The sequence below is a fragment of the Oncorhynchus keta genome, chromosome 13 (assembly GCF_023373465.1).
Source record: "Oncorhynchus keta strain PuntledgeMale-10-30-2019 chromosome 13, Oket_V2, whole genome shotgun sequence".
Taxonomy (NCBI): Eukaryota; Metazoa; Chordata; class Actinopteri; order Salmoniformes; family Salmonidae; genus Oncorhynchus; species Oncorhynchus keta.
The window spans coordinates 20,804,433-20,828,268 of record NC_068433.1 but is presented as its reverse complement, the minus strand read 5'-3'; the positions used below and the strand labels follow the sequence as shown (position 1 = coordinate 20,828,268).

The 23,836-nt window shown below is 43.1% G+C and overlaps 2 protein-coding genes and 1 long non-coding RNA gene across 9 annotated transcripts in view; 1 reads left to right on the top strand and 2 right to left on the bottom strand.

The window, feature by feature from the left end:
• The window catches only part of LOC118392011 (chromodomain-helicase-DNA-binding protein 3), a 33,829-nt gene extending 26,373 nt beyond the window's left edge, over positions 1 to 7,456 (bottom strand). For 3 of the 4 annotated variants that reach the window (XM_052459610.1, XM_052459608.1, XM_052459609.1), the window contains exons 1-14: positions 7,073 to 7,456; positions 4,473 to 4,606; positions 4,144 to 4,323; positions 3,917 to 4,041; positions 3,407 to 3,693; positions 3,114 to 3,289; positions 2,831 to 2,963; positions 2,234 to 2,415; positions 1,768 to 2,040; positions 1,488 to 1,691; positions 963 to 1,180; positions 724 to 855; positions 477 to 573; positions 95 to 286 (exon numbers count right to left, since the gene is read on the bottom strand). In XM_052459610.1, the coding sequence (XP_052315570.1) occupies positions 95 to 286; positions 477 to 573; positions 724 to 855; positions 963 to 1,180; positions 1,488 to 1,691; positions 1,768 to 2,040; positions 2,234 to 2,415; positions 2,831 to 2,963; positions 3,114 to 3,289; positions 3,407 to 3,693; positions 3,917 to 4,041; positions 4,144 to 4,323; positions 4,473 to 4,606; positions 7,073 to 7,235 (2,496 nt within the window). In that variant the 5' untranslated portion in view covers positions 7,236 to 7,456. The remainder of the gene's footprint in view (positions 1 to 94; positions 287 to 476; positions 574 to 723; positions 856 to 962; positions 1,181 to 1,487; positions 1,692 to 1,767; positions 2,041 to 2,233; positions 2,416 to 2,830; positions 2,964 to 3,113; positions 3,290 to 3,406; positions 3,694 to 3,916; positions 4,042 to 4,143; positions 4,324 to 4,472; positions 4,607 to 7,072) is intronic. The other variant, XM_052459611.1, reaches the window with a different exon arrangement.
• A 931-nt stretch (positions 7,457 to 8,387) lies between these two features.
• Positions 8,388 to 12,998, bottom strand: LOC118392009 (uncharacterized). 2 transcript variants are annotated; one of them, XR_004827281.2, is made up of 4 exons: positions 12,656 to 12,998; positions 12,499 to 12,575; positions 12,226 to 12,340; positions 8,388 to 9,830 (listed from the first exon to the last, which is right to left on the bottom strand). It is a non-coding gene; the product is annotated as an uncharacterized LOC118392009 (long non-coding RNA). The 2 variants fall into 2 exon arrangements; XR_004827280.2 differs by lacking the exon at positions 12,499 to 12,575 and having other exon boundaries at positions 9,310 to 9,830.
• A 95-nt stretch (positions 12,999 to 13,093) lies between these two features.
• Positions 13,094 to 21,395, top strand: LOC118392008 (N-alpha-acetyltransferase 38, NatC auxiliary subunit-like). 3 transcript variants are annotated; one of them, XM_035783598.2, is made up of 3 exons: positions 13,094 to 13,236; positions 19,166 to 19,311; positions 20,981 to 21,395. In XM_035783598.2, the coding sequence occupies exons 1-3, from the start codon at positions 13,220 to 13,222 to the stop codon at positions 21,103 to 21,105; spliced, it is 288 nt and encodes a 95-aa protein (XP_035639491.1). In that variant the 5' UTR covers positions 13,094 to 13,219; the 3' UTR covers positions 21,106 to 21,395. The 3 variants fall into 3 exon arrangements, with proteins under 3 accessions (XP_035639491.1, XP_035639490.1, XP_035639489.1); XM_035783597.2 differs by having other exon boundaries at positions 19,134 to 19,311; XM_035783596.2 differs by lacking the exon at positions 13,094 to 13,236 and adding an exon at positions 13,337 to 13,811 and having other exon boundaries at positions 19,134 to 19,311.
• The last annotated feature ends 2,441 nt before the right edge of the window (positions 21,396 to 23,836 follow it).

Sequence of the window (23,836 nt, the reverse complement as noted above, 5' to 3'; positions counted from 1 at the left end):
AATCCCTAACAAGAACTAGAAGGGACTAGAAGCACTGGCAATACCAAATACAGGTGTACATAGTACACAGAGCCACCTGACAGTGGTGTCCTACCTCTTTAAAGAGTGAGTAGAGGAAGACGATGGTCTGGATAGTCTTGCCCAGCCCCATCTCGTCTGCCAGGATGGTGTCAGTGCCCTGTGCCCAGCTGAAACGCAGCCAGTTGAGCCCCTCCAGCTGGTAGAGGTGCAGAGTGCCCCCCGTCGCTGTCACAAAGTCTGGCTGCTCCTCGTACTTTATCGTAGGCTGGAAGATAAATACAAGGAATGAGTAGGCTGGATATTGATTTAAGGGGGAAAAAATGAGACCAACATAATTGGCATACAAGTAAAGAAGGATAGTAGAGTTTTGACTTGGAAGTGTTCGTTGATTGGCGACCAGAATGACGACCAATAGATGTGGCTGTTACAGAGTGAGTGAGCTCATCAGAACTCACGTCGTTGACAGGTGATCTGTGTGGGTCTTCGCTCTCCTCCATCCTCATGCTCCTCATCCTCCTCGGCATGTCTGGGGCCTCCTTCATCACCTCATCCCTGAATCAATCAATCAACCTATCAAATCCAGTGTCCTTGAGCCATATACAATAGCCTACAGAGTTGGGCAAACTTGGTTTGAGACAGTTTGAATGTTTTAGTGTTTGGTGCCAACATGGATGCCAGTTGGCCAGTACAGTAGTCTAGTACCTGTGTGCCCAGTAGTTGGCCTTGTGGATGACAAACTCTGGCATTTCCAGATTGTCTCTCTCCCATGTGCACTGGTCGTAGGTCAGGTCTCTCCACTTGACCAGGTAGTGGTAAATCCCCTTCTTGTCCACACTGGGAAAAACGCACACATTACGGCCTCAACTGCAGAAATACCAATCCATAAACTAGCAAACGCACGTACACACACACACACACCGCCCCCCCTCACACACACGTACCTGTGGTTGATGATGCGGTGTACCATCATCCATTCAGGCTTGATGCCGTATTTATAGAACTTGTCATCCAGGGCAGCATAGTCGGGGTCTTTCAGCCTCCTCTTCTCACTCTTAACACTCTCCTCCTCTCCCCCCGACCCATAGTCCAGACTGGGAGGCTCGTCCATATCTGTCTTCCTCTGGTAGTTACGGAACATTACCGAGTGGAAGATCTCCAGCTAGACGGATGGAGGGATGAAAAAGAGGAGAGGAATAGAGAGAATGTGTTCAATGAAAACAAGGAAGGCAATAAATACAGGTGGTAGACACACTTGCATGCCAAGCGTTTCAGCTGTTCATATTATCTCATCAGCCTCTTCTCCAACTGTTTCACTCTCTCCCTCTCCCTCTCTCTCTCTCTCTCTCTCTCTCTCTCTCTCTCTCTCTCTCTCTCTCTCTCTCTCTCTCTCTCTCTCTCTCTCTCTCTCTCTCTCTCTCTCTCTCTCTCACACACACACACACACACACACACACACACACACACACCTGTAGTTCAGTGATCCAGGTACAGTGCCAGTAGGACTGTCCGGCCAGCTTGACAAAGAACTCTCTCTCGGCCCTGCCCTTCATGGGGGGTGGCGGGGGAGCATCAGGGGGAGAATCGTGGGCAGGGGGCACGGGTACAGGATCGGGGGGCTCGCCCCATCGCCAGTGGAGGATCCTCTGTACCCTGCCTTTGATGGCAGGACACTGGGGGAAGAAGACGAAAATGAAGAATAGAATCAAAGCGCTCCACACAAAGTAGAAACAAACAAACATAACTTACAGTGCAGCGCGGACACAGCCACTCTCCGTTGGGGATCTCAGGCAGGGGCGGGTTGAGACAGTGGATGTGGTAGGAGGAGGGACAGGTGTCGCAGCATAATAGTTCCCCCCCATCCTTACAGACCCTGCAGAACTCCATGTGCTCATCCTCCTCTTCATCCAGTCCTACCAGCAGTCCAACCCCAGGTACTTCTGGTACCACCATGTCCTCACTCTCCTCCTCAAACTCCTCAAAGTCCTCATCCTTCGCTTCCCACTGGATCCCCTCTTTCTCCTGCAGGAGAGGAGAAGAGGAGAGGAGCGGGACATGAGAGGAGAATGAGACCATGGAGAATGAATAGGTGGAGGAGCACTTAAAGGAATAGTGTGTATATGGTGTGAAATGGTAATATATTATTCCATACAATAATATAAATCAACCGCAGATGTGATGATTACAACCAATTTTGAGCATTACAGTAACTCACACAATGGGGGCAGCTCCACTTGCCCTCGGGGGCCTTCTCCAGCTCAGGCTCCAGACAGACCAGGTGGTAGGCTCTGGGACAGGTGTCACACAGAATAATCTCCCCTCCCTGCTGGCAGACCTCACAGTAGTCCTGGTGGTCTGTCTCATAACCATCCACCTCCACATCACCCTCACCCAGCACTGACAGAGAGAGGGGTGGGGGAGAAAATTAGGGAGTATAACAATGTGAGGGAGATAGAGGGAGAGATGTTGTGGAGAAAGAGAGACCATAGAGAGAGAGAAAGATGGAGAGAAAGATAAGCGGGCAAGGTACACTCTTAGAAAAAACGGTTCCAAAAGTGTTCTTCGGCTGTCCCCATAGGAGAACCCTTTTTGGTTCCAGGTAGAACTCAAAAGGGTTCTACCTGGAACCAAAAAGGGTTATTCAAAGGGTTCTCCTATAGGGACAGACAAAGAACCCTTTTAGGTTCTAGAGATGAGGCAGAGAGAGACAGACCCGGGAGAGATGACAAGAGACAGAGAGAGAGATAGAGAAGAGAGGGAAAGAGATAGAGGGAGTGATTGGGAGACACCAGATTAGAAAAGATTAGTTTACTTTTCTTCTTCTTCTTGGCGGGCCGTCCTCTTTTGTTCTTCTTGACGCGGGGCGAGCTGTCGGAGCGGACCGAGGAGCTGTGGACACTGGAGTCCTCCTGCTCCGAATCTTCCTCCTCAACATCATCCCCACTCTGAGAGGAAGGGAGGGAGGGAGAGAGCGAGATAGAGAAGCACAGTCAAATCTGTCGACTCTCACACACCTGCATGCTCCCACAGACAGTAGCCCACACAGCACATCTATACATGTATATGGATACATTACATAGCATAGTGAAACTCACAGAGCTGCTCTTCTTCCTCTTGTTGCCTAGAGGCCCTAGTTTTATGCGTATGGGAGCCATCTTCTTGGCCTTCGCTGCTGCCGCCGCTACTGCTGCTGCTGCAGCCGCTGCCACCGCCTTCTTCCTCTCAGCCAGAACACGAGGACTCTTACTGCGACTCTTCTTATATCCAGGGCCTGAAAAACAGTGAGAGGACCGGGGCAATTGGTTAGGACCAAACCCATTCCAATTCAAACCCTGCTACTGTACACATACTATGACAATAGACTCCTCCCCCCTCCTCTTTTTCTTACCTTTGCCCTCTTTGGTCTTGGCCTTGCGGAGCGGGGGCGGCGGCTGGGGGGCCAGCCGGGGGGTTTGGGGCTGCTTCCGGGGCGGTGGGGGCTCCGGGGATGGGGAAGCGGTTGATGCGGAGACCTGCTCGGCGACGGCAATGGCGGCGGCCGCGGCTGCAGCAGCCACGGCCGCAGCACCTGAGCCCTTGAAGGGGTTGTTGGAACTGAACTCCCTCCACTTGACCCCCAGGATGGTCATCATCTTGGACATCGGGATCTTAGGGTTCTTCTTGGCGATCATGGGCCTGCGAGGTGCGAAGAGGAAGATGAGGAAGAAGAGGAGTAGGGGGAGAAGGGAAGCTAAATGATTACGTTAGGAATCTAACCTCAATCAATAACTCAGTAACTTGTCCCCTTTGACTGAGAACAAGGCGCAATAAGCTACATGTTTCTAGGCTAAACATTCTGCCACCTGCCCTGTCTGATTTCAAGTTAAATAGAGTCAGCTGCGTGACATCTCCACAGTACCTCATAGACTGGCTAAAGGCTTTGTAGTTGGTGAGTGTGCGGTAGTCATCTTCAGTGAAGGTATGATCCACATCCTCCAGACCCCAGTCTTTAGCCAGCTGGGCCGACGTCTTCTGTTCTATTGGCTGGTGGAAAGAAACAACCAATCAGAGCGCTAGACTTGAGCCATCAGAGTGAGGCCAAGTAGAAGCAAAACAATGACAACACTTTTTTTGTTATGTCCTTACCTTTATTGTCTCCTCTTGCGTGCTGTCCCCATTGTCTTTTTTCATCTTTTGTTTTTTTCTCTCCTTCTTCTCCTTGTGTTTCTTCTTCTTCTTTTTCTCACAAGCGAAGATGCTGGCTGCACTGTCAGAGTTCTCTCCATAGTCTCTCTCTCGCTCCGAGTCCCTCTCTACATCACTGTCCTGAGAGGGGATAGGAGAAGAGGGGAGACAGGGAAAGAGAGAAAGAAAGAGAGAGAGAACATAAAGGGGGGGGCAATGAAAATAGAATGAAGTGTGATCAGAAAGTATGGTTATAGATGGAGTGATATGGTCATGTCCGAGAAGCTTACAATCTTTTTCCGTTTTTTAGCTTTGGAGAGTTTTCCTTCTTTCTCTTTCTCCTTCTTCTTTGTCTCCTTCTTCTTCTTGGGCCCTCGTTTCTTCTTCCCTAGACAGTCCCTGTCCAATGCCCCCCCTTCTTCCTCTACGGCAGGTTGAAGAGAGGAGATGTGGATGAAAAGAAAGAGAGCGAGCGAGTTGTGACTAAATCATATTGACTATAATCCTCTTTGAAGGCTTTGAATCGTCAATCTAATCTCTTCTGAACACAATTAAGCACAAGAGAAGCATCGCACCATCCCGCTGTGATGTGTGCATTGACACCACATGTGTCAAATGGGAGGGACTAGTGTCTTAACATGACTTTCTACCTTGACTGAATTCTGACAAATGTTCAATTAGTTCCAGTCAGTGTGTTTGACAGATAAGTGTATTTGACAGCTGCTTGGTATTAGTTCAATGAAAAGCAAAGCCATAACTGGCTACATTGACATTATATGTCAATGAGTGTTGTATAGCACACAATAATAGTATTCATGGTGGTATTTTAAAACTGAGGCTGTCATATAAGAAATGTATAACCATAGCATTATACTGTATTTGTCCTGCAATAAACAAATGGGGAAATAGAAACCAATCAAACATGTCATAGCTTTATTTCGAAGACAACACCACCGAACGTTTTGAGGATGTGTTAGTGAGTTTTCAAGAGACTTCCAAATGAGTCTTTCAACCCTTTATTCAAGTTTTTCACTGGGCAAAGAGACGGTAGCCTTTTTGAGAGTGAGAGAAAGATAAGCCTATGTATTGTCAGGAGGGTGGAGAAAGGGGGAACAAATCACCAAGAACTATCCCTTACCGCCACCATGTACATCGTATAAATTTGTTCGTTTTTATTCTTTTTTATTGTTTGTCTTTGTTGGGCGCCTACAGTAGTGTTTACAACCCGCAGCGCGCGCCCAAACAAAGTCTGCTGCAGAGTGCAGCCAGAGGCGGCAGCAGCACGCACGCGGGGCTCGGTGATTCTAAGGCCGCAAGCCAGTCTGTCTATATCTGATGAACTGAACCGGAGAGGAAGAGGCGAAGCGAGAGGGATAACTAGGCCCAAAATCTGTCTTCTCCAGCAGGTGGCGGTTTTGCGGTTTTTTCGCTCACCAAAGCGAGGAGTTTTGTATGGAGATCAATGAGAGTGTCGAATTTGGTTAAAACAAATATGTAAAGGCTTATTTGTTACTTGTGGCTTATTTGATCGAATAGAAGGTTCGTAATGCTTAGGTTACTACTAGTGTACTGATATAAGTAGCACATGTGACATACCGGGAACTTTGAGAAAAAAAAACACTTTATATCGGAGTTGTGCCTGTTGTTCGCAGGCGTATCTGCCCTCTCATTGGCTAAAATGGTCCCACCTGCTCTTGCCTCCTCCCGACTGCCTTCCATTTTATTTACATGTATTTTTATTGTTAGAGCGGCCACTTGAGTATCTAGTCAAAATAATGGGGAGTCTGTGGCTGAAACAACTCCCTACCCCAGGCTACTTCCCGTTAACTCCAAAACATGAGTCCTGACCACAAGAGCGCTGGGGTTGGCAATGGCGGGAAGCGCACTAATTGATTCGCGCGCTTGTCTGTCTCGAGACGAGCAATTCAGTGATTCTAAATGGGCCCTTGTTGAATATCCCAAAATCATGATATGCAATAGCCTATCGAATGCTACTATTGAATAGGCTACATGCACATGCATTCTATTTAATTAGGCTAATTCGAATGAACTGTAAAATAATGCAAGCAATGTTACTAGGTTTTCAGGAACCAGGTAGGCCTGATCATAGTCCCTCAAAAATAAACTTATTTGGAGAAAAAAAAAAATCACATTACATTGTTGTAGGCAAGTCCTTTCTTTCATGTGGCAATATTTATTATGTTTATTACATGCCTACTTGTTAAATATGTGTTAGCCTGCTATGACAACGAAAAGAGAGGGAAAACAAAGGCCCTGTAGTCGACACATAACGGTTCTATTCATAACTTGATTAGAGTGTCAGTGTCCTATCATGAACCGTCCCTGTCAGTGTGGAGACAGTCAGGGGGTAGGGTCAAGTTTATTTACACGCTGTCATACCAGCACTCACTCCATCATCCGGTTTTAACGCTTACGCCTTACACATCACTATTCTAAAGATCACTATCAGAAAGCGTATTGCTGGGGTGTCCATGTTTTCTAACAGTGATGTCGTGAGCTTTACCCTTCACGTCGACCTATTCATATTGAGATATGATATATATTGATGAATGTGCACCATTCTACGGATGAAAAGAAAGTCGAGGATCAACTTTGTTAATTGTAGTCAATGTATATGGGATAAAACGAAAAGAGCATTCTCAAGTTGGTTCAGAAGTTGGAATCCTCAACTCTTTCTATTTCAAAGCTGCGCTATCCTCTGGAGCAAATGGGGCGCAACTAATTATATTGTAGCAAAAGATAACTATTGAGATGAGCGGCACAATGTGTCCTGTCTTACTTTTTTCACAATTTGGATGTGTTTCTATTTTGTGTGCGCGCTCCCGAGTCTTTCGCCAGTGTCTGTCTCCTGTAGCCTACTATAGCCTACCTGGCGCGGCTAGTGTTGCAGTTTCTCGAGGCGCCGCCGGCGAGTTTATGTCGCTTGCGTTCTCGTCTAGATCTCCGTCGTCCTCTTCTTCATCAAAATCTCCTCCTTTGGAATTAACCAACATGCCCTTGTATTCCTCACAGGACCGGAGAGGAGAGGACATTATATTCCTGTCATCGGCTCCGTACTCGAAATCAGAAATCCTCCGGAATTATGATATTTATTTAATATTCAAATCGACTCCAGAAAAAAAGTGGGGGGCGTTTTGGAATATTTTACACTACAACGCAAGGAAACAAAGATGGCCGCCCTTATATTTATTTTTTAACAACCCCCCCAATAAGAAAAATCCCCTTACATAAAAAATGGCTGACTATATTATTGCAGAACGCCCCCCTCCCACCACCCCTCCTCCTTTCTCTCTCTCTCTCTCTCTCTGCCTGTCTCTCCCTCTCTCCGCGCACCCCTCCCTCCTCAAAAAACATTCACATTGTTACAAGAAAGGGGGTGTATGACTGCTTGTATAAATTGTTACTTGTTTGCCCCCCAAAAAAAATCAGACACGAAGGCAGACTTGCCTGGTAACTGTGCCTCAAGATCACACGAAACAACGCTCCCTTTCTGAACTGCAGAACACGACACAAATCTATGAAATATTCTTAAAGGCCCCCACCGTAGTATAAAATTATACGTGTGTGTGAGAGAGCGAGAGAGAGAGAGAGTCGGGGAGGGAGCTTGAAAGCGTGTGTGTGTGTGTGTGTGGGGCGGGGGGTTGGAAAAATCTGCCGCAGCCATGCCCAGACTTTACATCAGATTGGATTGCTTAAAAATTAACCACTTATGGTGGGGATTAAAAAAACAAATGCAATATGCAGACTATCCTTTTTTTCAACTGGAAATGATTTCGGATTAAAATATAAATCAAATAAATTATTTTCAAGATGGTGAACACAGAGAAATGAAAGAGGACACATTTTTAACGCATCTTGTACTGTTTCACTACAGTCCCTCTGATCTGGGTGGCAGTAAGGCAATGTGAACTCCTTGTCTCCCCTTTAGGCAGTTCAGTTTTGATTAAGGGGTCTACCATGAAACATACTGTACATACAATCCCTTCAGGAAGTATTCACACCCCATGACCTTTTCCACACTTTGTTGTTGCAGTCTGAATTTAAAATGGATAACATTTAGATGTAGTTTTACTAGCCTACACAATACCTCATAATGTCAAATGTTTTGAGATACAGGCGTCCTTCCTAACTCAGTTGCCCGAGAGGAAGGAAACCGCTCAGAAATTTCACCATGAGGCCAATGGTGACTTTAAAACAGTTACAGAGTTTAATGGCTGTGATAGGAGAAAACTGAGGATCATCAACAACATTGTAGTTACTCCACAATACTAATCTAATTGACACAGTGAAAAGAAGGAAGCCTGTACCGAATTAAAAATATGACATAACATGCATCCTGTTTGCAACGAGGCACAAGAGTAATACTGCAAAATATGTGGCAAAACGAAATTGAATGTTCCTGAGTGGCCTAGTTACAGTTTTGAATTAGATCTTCTTGAAAATCAATGCAAGACTTGAAAATGCCTGTCTAGCAATGATCAACAAACAACTTGACAGAGCTTGAAGAAAGGTTTAAAGAATAATGTGCAAATATTATACAATCCAGGTGTGCAAAGCTCTTCTTAGACAAACAGACTCGCAGCTGTCATCGCTGCCAAAAGGTGATTCTAACATGTATTGACTCAGGGGTGTGAATACATATGCAAATGAGATATTTTTCTATTTTATTTTCAATACATTTTTACACATTTCTAAAAAATATATTTTTACTTCCTCATTATGGTCTATTGTGTGTAGATTGGTGAAAAACACATCAATTTAATACAAATGTAATTCAGGCTGTAACACAACACAATGTGGAATAAGTCAAGGGGTACAGAATGAATACTTTCTGAAGGCACTGTATGCACATTTTACAGTAAAAAATGTGTGTGTGTGTATAATTGTGAATTGTGATGAGTAAACTAGACATTGATAACAATGACACGTCACTGATTTAAAGAAATATTTGTAACATGACTTTTCACAACTGACTAAAACTGCTACTGTTACAGTAGAGTTGGTTTCCTGCACATTCTGTAGTACAGGAAATTAAAACTTAGCAGAGCCACAAAGGAGCTGTTGAGAGGAAGTAGCCTACTATTAAATATCACATAAACGATTACCATGGTTACCATGAAGTTTTATGTACAGTTTTGCAGACTATTGTTAATTTATTAACATATGTTGGCCTATTGTAGATGCAAGAAGGTTTGAAGGAATGACAAAAGGAAGACACGGATAGAATGGCAAGGAAAGGATGATGATTTTGAGGTTATGAGTTCTAGTCCTTTACAGGCTCAAATTCCCTCTAATAAAATGTTCATAACAATATCACAATATAAAAAAAATAAAGGACCTGTACTTTGTAAGTCAACCTTTTAATAGATTGCTCATATTGCTCATCACCATTTTCTGACATCCTTACATATGAGGTCAAAGTTCAGTGGGATTGATGTTGAGTAGAGACCGATGGACTGGGAGAACGAGGTCGCGGTCCATGCGTCCACTGTAGAAGTCCTCATCCTTGTCGAGGATACCGTTCTCCTCCAGTGTCCGACTAATGTCCCGGGTTGACGCAGCTTCCAGGTGGAGCTGGCGGTGTGGGAACTGTTGCGAAGTTACCGCTGGGGAATCTCATTCAAGGTCTTGGGAAAAGAGAGGAGAGAGAGAGAGGAGAGAGAGAGAGTTAGAGAGAGAGAGAGGAGGGATTTGCTGTTTTAGACCTTATTTTACTTTTCCAACCCATGTACAGTGGTTATTGACTGTAGCTGAAATAAGTTGCAGCAGTTTTAGATTAAGAAACTACAGTCAGTATACCAAACATTAGGAACACCTCTGAAAATTGAGTTGCACCCCCCTTTTCCCTCAGAAGAGACTAAATTCGTTGGGGCTTGGACTCTACAAGGTGTTGAAAGAGTTCCACAAGGTGACTCTAATGCTACCCACATTTGTGTCAAGTTGGCTGGATGTCCTTTGGACGGTGGAACTTTCTTGATACACACGGGAAACTGTAGAGCATGAAAAACCCAGCAGTGGTGTAGTTCTTGACACAAACCGGTGCGCCTGGCACCTACTACCATACCCCGTTCAAAGGCACTTAAATATGTTGTCTTGCCCATTCACCCTCTGAATGGAATACATACACAATCCATGTCTCAATTGTCTCAAGGCATAAAAATCCTTCTTTAGTCTATCTCCTCCCCTTCATCTACACAGATTGAAGTGGATTTAACAAGTGACATCAATAAAGGATCCAGCATTCAGCTGGATTTACCTGGTCAGTCTATTTAATGGAAAGAGCAGGTGTTCTGTTTTAATGTTTTGTATACTCAGTGTATAGCTTATATTTATTATACAGTATATAAATAGTCATAGTAATTTTTTATTTTACCTTAATTTAACTAGGCAAGTCAGTTAAGAAAAATTCTTATTTACAATGACGGCCAAGGAACAGTGGGTTAACTGCCTGTTCAGGGGCAGAACTACATATTTTTACCATGTTCGTTCGGGGATTCGATCTAGCAACCTTTCCCCAACTGGCCCAACGCTCTAACCACTAGGCTACCTGCCGCCCCGGCTACCAGCAATTGTCCTCTAATGATAAGAGGATTTGGGGATTTTTCATTCAAAAAATTGTATTTTCCAGTGGTTTATCTATGAAAATCATTCTGTGGACTATGGGCAAATTTTGCAACAGGCAGTTAAACCACTCTAGCTTGGCTTCCAGGATTTAAAAAAAAAAGAAGAAAGGAATTTGTTTATGCAGGGTCCAATGGGCACATTTGCCAAGAACCACTAGAGAGAAAGTGAGGGAGGAATGAGGGGGGAGGGAGGAGGCAGGGCAAGAGAGAAAGAAGGAGGATAGACTGTTTTAGGAAGAGAAAGAGAGTGTGAGAATGTGTGTGCAGGGACAGAGTGTGGGAGAGAAAGAGATAATTTCTGTGTTTTGTGTGTGTGTGTGAGAGAGAGAGAGAGAGAGAGAGAGAGAGAGAGAGAGAGAGAGAGAGAGAGAGAAGAGAGAGAGAGAGAGAGAGAGAGAGAGAGAGAGAGAGAGAGAGAGAGAGAGAGAGAGAGAGAGAGAAAGAGAGAGAGAGAAAGAGAGAGAGCATGTGTCTGACTGTGTGAGTGGAGAGTGGAGCACCCACACTAAGCCTCTGGCTCAGTAGAAGACTAGTAGTGCCAGCTGGGGCAGGTTGGCGGGAAAGCCTGCTCTCCCACCATGCCGGAGAGGAGAGGTGTGCTCGGAGTGTGAGTGTGCTGTGTGTGCTGTGTGTGTGTGTGCTGCAGGGGGAATGAGTGAACCCAGCCAGGACTCACTCATATGCCCCCAGGGTTTGACGGTGACACAGTGCACTACTAACTCCACCTCATCGTGTCTGTTTGCAAGCGAGTCATGTACAGGCCAGGGCTACCTAAAGGGCAGTGTGGTAACCCATATATTATGCAGCCAGTGGCACACAGAGGAAGGGAGAAACAGCACCTGTGCTCCACTCAGTGATATTATGCTGTGTGGGTGAAACCGTGCCAGATGAATGGACACACTCCCAAAATACTGCTACCGTGATATTGCTGAGGGGTAGAGGTGAAAGAGGGGGTAGGAGGATAAAGCTTGAACAACTACAATAGAATGCATGATGGTTATGTATAAATGACGCACGTATACATGTAGGTGATATGTATGTGTGCAGAATGATGTCTGGATGTTGTCTGCATATCTAATGAACATATATGATACATGTTTAATACTGATGATATCTATGTTAGACCCTAGGCCTCGCTTGCCAGGGGATGGTGTCAGGCTAAGTGAGATTAGTATAATAACACATGTAGTGTGGATCCTTCAATTCATTTCCATCTAGTTAATCTACAAGGGAATGGACAGGTTTAAGCAAGCTTAGCATTCACTGAGTGCATGGCATGTGGCATGTACACATGTAGCTTCTTGTGATCTATGCATGACATTCTCCCTCATCTGAATAAGGATATTTTACTTCCAGCCTATGCTCCTGGGATGTGAGGGTGTTGATGATGCGGATTCACCTGGTCTTGGCAAAATAGCCCCACCTCATATTGGGTATCCCTCCACCAGGGTTGCCCAAAGTCATTGGTCCAGTTAGTACTAAGGCAGGGAGACGACACGTGCACAGAGCACCCCCTAGGGGTGTAGTACATCACATAGTCAGATAGTGGGTTCAGGTGAGTCCGAATGTAAGAATACAAATTGGGAATTACTCATGATGAAAAGTAAACTTTAAGAAGACAAACATGCCGAATTCTTGATAAATATTATCTTCAGATTATTTTCTCACTCACAAATGCTGTCTTTAATTCAAACCAGTGACTGATGTCATTTCCTGCACAGCCAATAATAGGTCTCAGAAGTACATCGACTGAAAAATAATTGTGTAATTTAATAAACGTTTGTAGCCTAATAATAGCCTATTATAAATGCATGCATCTGACAACTCACCTTTAAAGTAATTCACCAATAGTGTCAGGTCGTACACCTTGCACAGGTATGACGCCCACCGGTCGCCAAGGCATGGTGTTATGAAAGGACACCTTGTTCGGAGTGAAATACTTTGGTCGCGGCATTTATATTACTTATGAAAGTTTACCCAATGTACCTATAAATGGTCACGTGAAATATGTCATAGATATAAAATGTTGTTAATTTGCAAGCTCAGTCGCTACATTGCATTAACAAACAAGCTCCGTTACTATGGTAACCACGGAAGCACCTGATATAGAGACAGCACCAGACTCAAATCAGCTTTCCTGCATCTCGTGAGCGGCTGGACAGTCCATAAATCACAAGGTAAGACATTTGACAAATGTAATGCCCAATTTGAAAAGTAAATAGGCGAAAAGTGTCAGCAAAGTTTTAACTCTAATTTGTCATACCTACCTTGCGTACTACAATACCCATAATGCAATGTATTCCCTGATGCATTTCCGGTTGTACGTCAGAGAAATAATTCCGCTTGAAAAATAGAATCAAGAAAGGGTGGGATGGCAACAATGATTGAAGAAAATGGTCCATCAACTCATGTAGGGGTGATATATGTTTCATTTTATCGCACTTTACACACTTTTAACGCATAATATTCACTTTGCCAAACTGAAAGGAGAGCGTGCGTAACTGATCCATACATTTGTTGGATCCACTAGCTAGCAATGCTAACGTAGCTACAGTAGTAGCTAGCTAACGTTATTTTTTGTCCACAACCTACAGTACCATTAGCCAGCAGATCCGAACTGATTTCTTACAGTTGCACTAGGGTCGGACATACTCCCTGTGTAGATTACAGGGTTTATGTGTTCTCTGAATTGTTCCATTATCCAAACTATTACAGCGAGAAGATTGAACAAGATCTGCTAGTTTTGCCGAAAATCTGTCAATTTCGCACTCATGCTAGAAGCCACAGCAGCAATTTGGAATGGCAATGTCAGCCAATCAGCTCCTTTGTTCAACAGCACGTTCCATTCCATAATGGCTGCCAGTGCTGTGGCTACCGCTATCTAGCATGTGGACGAAAATCAGCAAATCGTTCAATCTTCTCGGTGTAACAGTTGGGATAGTGGGACAATTTGAAGTACAACACATTTCTCATCCCTGGATTGAGGTATGTTTTCTCCGAGCCATATCTTGTGCCGGCTGTGCAGTGTCTTAATCTACACAAGCAGGGTGCATTTCAATAGTCTAAAGTAGCTTCTTCTCCTTCGCTCTAATCTAACCCAAAGGCTGGCAGATGGCAATATTGAGTCGTTTCGTCTTAAAAGCTCATTTAAGCTTGATCTGGAAATGTGGATCAGAGGCTCCGTACAGAGCGCGTGACGCAATTGCAGCCAAATCAAGCGCAGTACTGCATCGCGGTGCACCTCCCAAATGTAACAATGCGGAGGGCTCGGTATAGTTCCGCTTTGAAATGATTGGTTGACGGTAGTTGGGGGCGGCATGTCCTGTATAAACACACTCACTTCCCTGACAACTTCCTTCACAACAGCTCTGCGATGCACAAGAAGTATGAATGCCCTGACTTCTGCAGAGGCCACATCTCAGTAAATGCTGTATGGCAGGGATCATCAACTGGATTTAGACACGGGACAATTTTTTTCTTGAGCGGAAGGTCAGGGGCCGAGAACATAATTACAGATAACTTTTAGACTGCAAATACACCGTAAGAAGCCCCAACGGATAATATTTAACTTAAACATAATTTCAAACCTTGCCTACGTTTGTGTACAATCACGTGTCTCTCTTATGTGTGTGAATACTTTCCAAAATTCAAATCACTTTCAGCTGATTTCCGGTGTTTTGACAGTCTTTTATGTCCAAAATATCAAATCAAAATCAAATCAAATATATTTATATAGCCCTTCGTACATCAGCTGATATCTCAAAGTGCTGTACAGAAACCCAGCCTAAAACCCCAAACAGCAAGCAATGCAGGTGTAGTAGCACGGTGGCTAGGAAAAACTCCCTAGAAAGGCCAAAACCTAGGAAGAAACCTAGAGAGGAACCAGGCTATGTGGGGTGGCCAGTCCTCTTCTGGCTGTGCCTGGTAGAGATTATAACAGAACATGGCCAAGATGTTCAAATGTTCATAAATGACCAGCATGGTCCAATAATAATAAGGCAGAACAGTTGAAACTGGAGCAGCAGCACGGCCAGGTGGACTGGGGACAGCAAGGAGTCATCATGTCAGGTAGTCCTGAGGCATGATCCTAGGGCTCAGGTCCTCCAAGAGAGAGAAAGAAAGAGAGAATTAGAGAGAGCACACTTAAATTCACACAGGACACCGAATAGGACAGGAGAAGTACTCCAGATATAACAAACTGACCCTAGCCCCCCGACACATAAACTACTGCAGCATAAATACTGGAGGCTGAGACAGGAGGGGTCAGGAGACACTGTGGCCCCATCCGAGGACACCCCCGGACAGGGCCAAACAGGAAGGATATAACATTTACATATAACCCCACCTACTTTGCCAAAGCACAGCCCCCGCACCACTAGAGGGATATCTTCAACCACCAACTTACCATCCTGAGACAAGGCTGAGTATAGCCCACAAAGATCTCCGCCACGGCACAACCCAAGGGGGTGCCGCCAATTGGGAACCCTGTTGTACGGCCAATGCAGACGCCAGAATGACCATAAATTAGCTTTACTATACAAAGGGAACGTATGCAACCGTCTATAAACTCGTCTCCCCGTGGATCAGTTCGTACGTTAAACATTCTACATTCTGGCACCAAAGGCGTCAAATTCCCCTTTATATCGATTTAATGGCTACAAGGCTGGAAAAAACGGGGAAGATATGCGTACTTTCTTTATGAAGCACAGTTTTCACAAACATGCTAGAGTGGCTAACGCTATTCCCTGATGTTATGTATTGCATACAGTATGTTTTTTTCACCCATGGTCTGATTGGCTGAACACAGTACGCAATATCCGATACTATAAGACAAATTACTTTTGAGCATTTTGTCAAACTAGCTCTGTTCCAATGTGCATGTATGCGCAACCAACACATGTGCATGGACCAGGCTAGGTAAATTGGGCTGCCGGGTGGCACAGCGGTCTAAGGCACTGCATCTCAGTGCTAAAGGCGTCACTGCAGACACCCTGGTTCGAATCAAGGCTGTATTACAACCGGCCATGATTGGGAATCCCATAGGGCGGCACACAACTGGCCTAGCGTCGTCCGGGTTTGGCCGGGGTAGGCCATTCAACCTTGCAAAGGGGACGTTTGACAAGCATACAAGGAGAAGAAGCCAGATGGTTGAGATGCACCCAGTATCACCATTATGCTTCTTTTACTTGTGGTTAAATACATTTGAATTCGATCACTTTTTGACAGCACCCCTTTTGATTTGAATGAAACCTTTCATTCATACATGCCCATTGTAGAAGTGCTCAGAAAGTTACTGAGCCCCTTAGGGGTCATGGCCACCAGGCTAATCCATTCCCTCAGTTTTATTATCCATTCCCTCAGTTTTATTATCCATTCCCTCAGTTTTATTATCCATTCCCTCAGTTTTATTATCCATTCCCTCAGTTTTATTATCCATTCCCTCAGTTTTATTATCCATTCCCTCAGTTTTATTATCCATTCCCTCTGATTATTTATGTCCCTCTGTTTGTTTTTTTAGTTCCCTCAGATTTTGTATTCGTTCCCTACATTTAAAAAAAATCAATTTCCACAGATGTTTTATTTGTTACCTTGTTTTGTTATCCATTCCTTCTGATCTTTTTCATTTGTTCCCTCTTCTCCACGAGGGTCCCACTTGGCCAATAACATATTGCAGCCTAATTGTTATTCTATTTAGTTAATTACATGCTTCAAATGGTGATGATCACTGACCATTCATTTTCTATTTTCCAGTTTCAGTGTTTTCATATGTCTTCGAATCGTAGGGGCAAATAATAGGTAACGTGTGTGCAAAACCACTCAAGGTGCAAATACGGTGCTCTCATCCCTAGGCAATAAATCCATCTGGCTCTGCTTCATGACCTTAGCTGTTCTGTCTATTTTCCGAAGGATTTCTTTAGCTACATCAGCTGATTTCCAGGTGAACGTATTGTCATCGCAACCAAGCAAATAGCTATCAGTTTTAGTTATAAACATACCACATAGAGCCAGAGCTGCTTTAAACCATCTTTCTGTGTGCCTGGTTGGCTATGGCAGATGTTCACCTGCCTAGTGCAGGGATGAGAACCCATCATTGCACCAGAATTATGCACAGTAAATTCGCATGCCGTTTCTTTCTGCCACCGGTGAGTCACATGCAAAATGTGCGTATGTCTGGACCATGTTTTACTGAACATATGTCCCTGACTTTATGCACAAGGGGTAACAACACTGGGTTTTGGGGAGGAGAGGTGCTCAAAATGGATCCAAGTGGCATGAATCTGAGTGTAGCCTATCTGGTTTGCATCCTAAACATGCATCGTTAATTTATGACTGCGAGTGATGCTCCTGGCTTTTCAGGCATATGAACACACCATTTGAAGCATTTAATAACTAAATAGAAGTAGGCTGCAATATGTTATCGGCCAAGTGGGACCGTCATGGTATCCTACATAAGGAGAAGCGGGAACGAATAAACAAATAAATCAGAGGGAAAGTATAAATAATCAGATGGAATGGAGAGAAAAAACCTTATGGAATGGATTAGCCTGTTTTTTTTTTAACACACCATGACCCCTAAGGGGCTCCATGACTTTCTGAGCACTTCTACAATGGGCATATATGTATGGAAGGTTTCGTTCAAATCAAAAGGGGTGCAGTCAAAAAGTGATTGAATTCAAATGTATTTACCCACAAGTAAAATAAGCATAATGGTGATATTGGGTGCATCTCAACCGTCTGGCTTCTTCTCTTTGTATGCTTGTCAAGCTTCCCCTTGGCAATGTTGACAAGGTGACACGACTTTTGAACACTTAATTTACCTAGCTCTGATCCGTTCACATGCGCCGGATACGTACGCATGTGCATGGACCAGAGTTAGTTTGATGGTAAACAAAATGCTCAAAAGTAGTTTGTCTTATAGTCCTGGACAGTCATGGTAGCCTACATAAGGAGAATGACGTTTTTAGGCCTTGAGTCAGGCTACTTAAATCCAGAAGGACTTCAGGAGTAGCTTGTAAAAAAAATCGTAGGTCAACGAATAAGAAACGTTGTAGGGAACGGATATTTTTTTTGTAGGGCACGGATTAAAAAAAACTGAGGGAGCAGATTAGCCTGGACTTTTTTTTTTCACCACCATGGCCCCTAAGAGGCACTGTAGAAAGTGCCTTTTTGGATCTGAATGCCAAAACATTCAAGAGATAAAGGTGCTCAAAGTTGACCCATTTTGCATACCCTACCATACCATGAGACATCCATATCTTCATCACTGGAAAATATAAACAGTTGAGATTTGCTCACATTTAAAAGCTTACAAACAGGGTTGTCAAACTATTATATAACCCCCACACACACACACACTTTTCATATTTGCATATGTTGTAGCCTAGATCCTATTTTACATCATCTAAGGTTTTTGTGTTTTGTCCACTAACGGTTGAGATACAACATGCTCTTGAATACAGGGTGAGTTTTATGTTTTGGGTGATAAATGTACTAAAATGGGAATAAAAAATAGACTTTTCTACTTTCAAATGGTACCACAGAGATGGTTGGATCTCCACACCTCAGAGAATGTTGACTTGAATGAGAATGTCATTTGAAATTAGACTCTTTCCTCAATAGGAAACGTGTTGAAATCATTGAAATATAGATAATAGAATAGGCATGACGTTTTACGTTGACATTCGACCGTGGGTGGACAAGCAGTCATCTTTGTGATAGTAATTAGAAGTTACAATTTAAATGTCTATGATGTACCAGCTAAATTGCAGTGGACTGAACTGGGATAGGTCCATTCTTTTAAATATATTTCTATGATTGAAATGACACCAATCCTGTATTTTAAGAGCATGTTGTCTCAACTGATGGCGTTCGCAACCCAAAAACCTCAGATAATGTGAAATAAGGTTTAAGCTACAACCTATGCGACTGATTTTTTTTTTTTTTTTTTTTTGGGGGGTTTTATCTGTATTTTTTTATAATTTACGTTAAGGTTTAAAAATGACAATTTGTGTTTTAAAACGTTGTTTTTTTTCAATAAATAAAATAGTTTGACAACGTAAGCTTTTAAATGATATCAAACTCAAGTGTTTATATTTTTCAGTGATGGAAGACATGGATGTCATGGTATGGTGTGTGAAATGTGTCAACTTTGAGCACCTTTTATCTTCTGAATGTTTTGGCATTCACGTTCAAAAGGTTCATTTCTGTCCGGAAGGGATGCTGGCAAAAAGTGATTGTATTCAAAGGGATTTACCCTTGAATGATTATACGCCTATCGTCTAATTTCTCCCCAATCCCTATTTCTAGGGGCAGAGTGAACTGTCATCCTCTTCTTCCAGAGTGCGTCAGAAGCTGGAGAGCCTGCTGAACAAGAACATGAGAATCAGAATGACAGACGGACGGACGCTGGTGGGACTGTTCTTGTGCACAGATAGAGACTGCAACGTCATCCTGGGGTCCGCTCAGGAGTTCCTCAAATCCTCAGGTAACTAAAGTACATATTAGGCCTACATACTCTAGCAAGTTCACTGCTTTCAAACCTGTTCCTGCATAGCAGTCGGTGCAGGGTTTTGTCCCAACCCAGCACTAAACACACCTGATTCAGCTGATCAGTCAATCATTAGTTGATTTGCTGTAAAAACCTGCAATCAGAAATGCAAACCATATTCCCACATTTTGTTGTGTTACGGTCTGAATTAAAAATGAATGAAATGTATCTGTCACTAGCCTACACCCAATACCACATAATGTAAAAATGTAATTATGTTTTTAGATTTTTTTCAAATCAATTCAAAATGGAAAGCTGAAATGTCTTGAGTAAATAAGTATTCAACCCCTTTGTTTTGACAAGCTTAAATAAGTTCAGGAGTAAAAATGTGTTTAACAAGTCACATAATGAGTTTCATGAACTCTGTGTGCAATAACAGTGTTGAACATGATTTTTTTTTAATGACTATCTCATCTCTGTACCCCACACATACAATTATCTGTAAGGCCCCTCAGTTGAGCAGTGAATTTCAAACGCAGATATTCAACCAATTTTTCCAATGCCTCGCAAAGAAGGGAACCTATTGGTAGATGGCAAAAAAAGAAAAGCAGACATTGAATATCCCCTTGAGCATGGTGAAGTTATTTATTACACTTTAGATGCTGTATCAGTACACCCAGTCACTACAAACATGCAGGCGTCCTTCCTAACTCAGTTGCCGGAGAGGAGCGAAATTTAATTTCTCATGGATTTCACCATGAGGCCAAAGGTTGACTTTAAAACCAGATACGGAGTTTAATGGCTGTAATAGGAGAAAACTAAGGATGGATCAACAACATTGTAGTTGCTCCCCAATATTAACCTATTTGACAGACTGAACAAAAGGAAGCCTGTACAATATTACCTTAGTCTAACAAAGCATGAATAAAAAGTGATCTGTTGTGGGCAAATCCATTACTGAGTCATGTTATGGGTATGCTTGTTATCGTTAAACACTGGGAGTTTTTCAGGATAAAGAAACTGATTGGAGCTAAGCACAGACAAAATTATAGAGGAAAACCTGGTTCAGTTTGCTTTCCACAAGACACTGGGAGAAGAAGACTGAATGTTCCTGAGTGGCCGAGTTACAGTTTTGACGTAAATCTACTTGAATATCTATGGCAATACCTGAAAATATTTGTCTAGCAATGAACAACAACCAATTTCACTGAGCTTGAAGAACTTTGAAAATAATAGTGGGCAAATGTTGCACAATCCAGGTGTTTAAAGTTCTTAAGAGACTCACAGCTGTAATCGCTGCCCAATTTCCTTATTCAAAGTATTGACTAAGGGGTGTGAATACTTATATAAATAAGATATTTCATTTTCAATAAATTTGCTAAAATGTCATTTTTTCCCTTTGTCATTATGGAGTGTTGTGTGTGTGTGTGTGTGTGTGTGTGTGTGTAGATGGGTGAGAAAAAAACATTGAATCCATTTTGAATTCAGGCGGTAACACAACAAACTGTGGGATAAGTCAAAAGGTATGAATACTGAAGGCGCTGCAGCTCTCTGGGACCCCACATGATATGTTGTTTCTATTTTGTAACCTGACCGTCATTACACTGTGTACAGATCCATATTTAAAATGTATTTTGTGTGCTTGTCTTGTTTGTTTTTGCATCAGACTCCTTCTCCCAGGGTGAGCCCAGAGTGCTGGGGTTAGCCATGATTCCCGGCCACCACGTGGTCTCCATCGAGGTGGAGTCAGACACCCTGGCCGACACACAGGGGTTCGGGGGCAGCCACTGAAGAACAAGCTGAGCTCACCCAAAGTCGGAGGACACAATCCTAGAAAAGGCTACAGTACAGACTTGAAATGGGAGAAGTCAATCAAGGGAATTCCAGATGTGGCTGATTTCTGGTGCCAGTGTCGTGGGTTTACCAGTCAGAGCCAAGATAGGTGCGAAATGTAACCAAGCATCCCCAGTGACATTAGTGTGTATGAAGGGTATTTGCGCAATAAGGGGCATGGGACTGAGCCAGACGGTACAGTATATGTCAGTGTGATAAATGTTTTTCAATACATTTCAGTATTTAAACCTGTGTCTGATCTGTCAATGAGGAATGATGCAGACGTTCCTTATATACTGGTAGTGCAGCAGTTACATGTAGTTCAGAGCATATGAATAGCTAAAGTGAATTACCTACTTGACTTAAAACCCTTGGCTCCTATTAGGGGCATAAGTTATTGACAAATGTCCTCCATCTCACTCACCAGGGCAAGTCTTTCCAGGTCACACCATTTGAGGCCATCAGTTAGCTGTTCAAGTCAAATTTGATTGGTCACATATACATATTTAGCAGATGTTATTGCGGGTGTAGCGACAGTATCTAATAATTCACAACAATACTCACATCTAAAAGTAAAAGAATGGAATTAATGTATAAATATTAGGATGAGCAATGTCAGTTGTATGGACTAAAATACAGTATATACATATGAAATGAGTAAAGCAGTATGTAAACATTAAAGTGACAAGAGATTCCTTGTCTATGTATATAGGGCAGGGTTGAGTAACCGGGCGGTAGCCAGCTAGTGATGGCTATTTAAATGTCTGATGGCCTTGAGATAGACGTTCTTTGAGATCGGGTGCTGTAGATGTCCTGAAGGGCAGCTAGTGTGCTCCCGGTGATGTGTTGGGCTGACCACCCTCTGGTGAGCCTTGCGGTTGCGGGTGGCACAGTTGCCGTACCAAGCGGTGATACAGCCTGACCGGATGCTCTCAATTGTGCATCTGTAAAAGGTTTGAGGGTGTCAGGGGCCAAGCCATATTTCTTCAGCTTCCTGAGGTTGAAGAGGTGCCGTTGCTATTTCCTGAAGTCCACGAGCAGCTCCATAGTTTTGTTGACGTTATTTTCCTGGCACCACTCCGCCAAAGCCCTCACCTCCTCCCTGTAGGCTGTTTTGTCATTATTGATAATCAGGCCTACTACGGTTGTATCATCTGCAGACTTGATTATATTGGAGGCGTGTGTGGCCACGCAGTCATGAGTGAACAGGGAGTACAAGAGGGGGCTGAGCACTCACCCTTTTGGGGCCTCTGTGTTGAGCAGCAAAGTGGCGTTGTTTCCTACCTTCACCAGGGCGGGGTACAGACTCAGGGCCCCGAGCTTACATGATCACACAGGATTGCAAAAGTTGGCTATTATTTTTTGGTAATGTGTTTGGTATACTCAGTGTATAAGTGTGTGAAATAGTTCAAGCACACATTAACATTTTCGTGGAACTAGACAGACCTGCTTGCTACTGGAAGATGATTTGCACAACAAAGACAACTCTCAAACATGAGCTAAAGATGGTATGCTATCAGTATAGTACTGAAATGATACCTGAACCATGAATTTATAACAGTGAAAGATAACCAGAGAACAGTGTTGTTTGTTTCCATATTTTAATAGTCTGAGCATTTTAGTTAATTCTGGTTGGCAACGAGAAAACCCCCTAGAAACATTAAAATGATCACGTAGTTGAGCAGTCGGTGACATAAAAAGCTTTCAGTTACAGCTATACTGCATCCTTAGAACTCAAATTATGTTAACAGTGGACTTGACAAGATGATATTGGCAATCCATCATTTGGTTGTAGTCCATAATTTGTTTGATACACTAAAATGACGCAAGTCATTTGTTTGTCATTGCAGGGAGTCCCTTCAGTTGCTTTGGACTGGGGAACACAGGAGGATTAGTTATTAAAAATACCGGCAAATAAAAAAAATATGTTTTCAAAGGACAGTGAGAACAGGCTCTTTCAGGAAGTAGACAGACATGCTTCATCCACTCACCCTTTTGACTGGGTACACAACCAGGAAGGAGTAGGTCACCAACTATTCCATAACACCTGTTGTGTCAATTAAGTTAGGTCAAGAGTATATTCTGTGGAGAACATTCAAAGCTTTGCAGATAAAAATAACAAAACCAGACATTGTTTAGTGAAGAAGAAAACTACATCAATCTCTTCTAAAACATTCTGAAAGCTCTGAATATAAATCAGCTTGGGTGCCAGTCTGAATCTGCTTTTATCCAACTTGAGCTTATCTAAGTATTATTAAAAAGGTCCAATACAGCATTTTTATCTCAATATCAAATCATTTTTGGGTAATAATGAAGTACCTTACTGTAGATTGGTTTAATTTCAAATTGTTTTTTTCTCAAGCAATACTTTTGCTAGGACTGTCTGGGAGTGGTCTAGCTTTTATTGGCAGAGGGGTTTGTAACTCTATTGGTCAATTAAACTAATTCACCAGGCAGGCCAAAACTCCATCCCACCAAAACAGGCTGAAATTTCAAAGAGCTCTAATACTAAAACGGGCATTATAACATTTTCAAACTATTAATCCATCCTGAGAGAATATATATATATATATATATATATAAAGCAGATGAAAATTACATTTGACTGCACTGGGCCTTTAAATAAATGGAGAAACAGTCCAGCATCCAGGCTAGTCGAGCAAAAACCAAAAGAGCTACGTTGAATAGA

Coding starts and splice junctions, on each gene's coding strand:
- LOC118392008 (XM_035783596.2), top strand. CDS start 13,713: ATGTGGACGAAAATCAGCAAATCGTTCAATCTTCTCGGTGTAACAGTT. Junction 13,812..19,133: donor TTTCTCATCCCTGGATTGAG/GTATGTTTTCTC, acceptor CCCTATTTCTAG/GGGCAGAGTGAACTGTCATC. Junction 19,312..20,980: donor GGAGTTCCTCAAATCCTCAG/GTAACTAAAGTA, acceptor TTTTTGCATCAG/ACTCCTTCTCCCAGGGTGAG.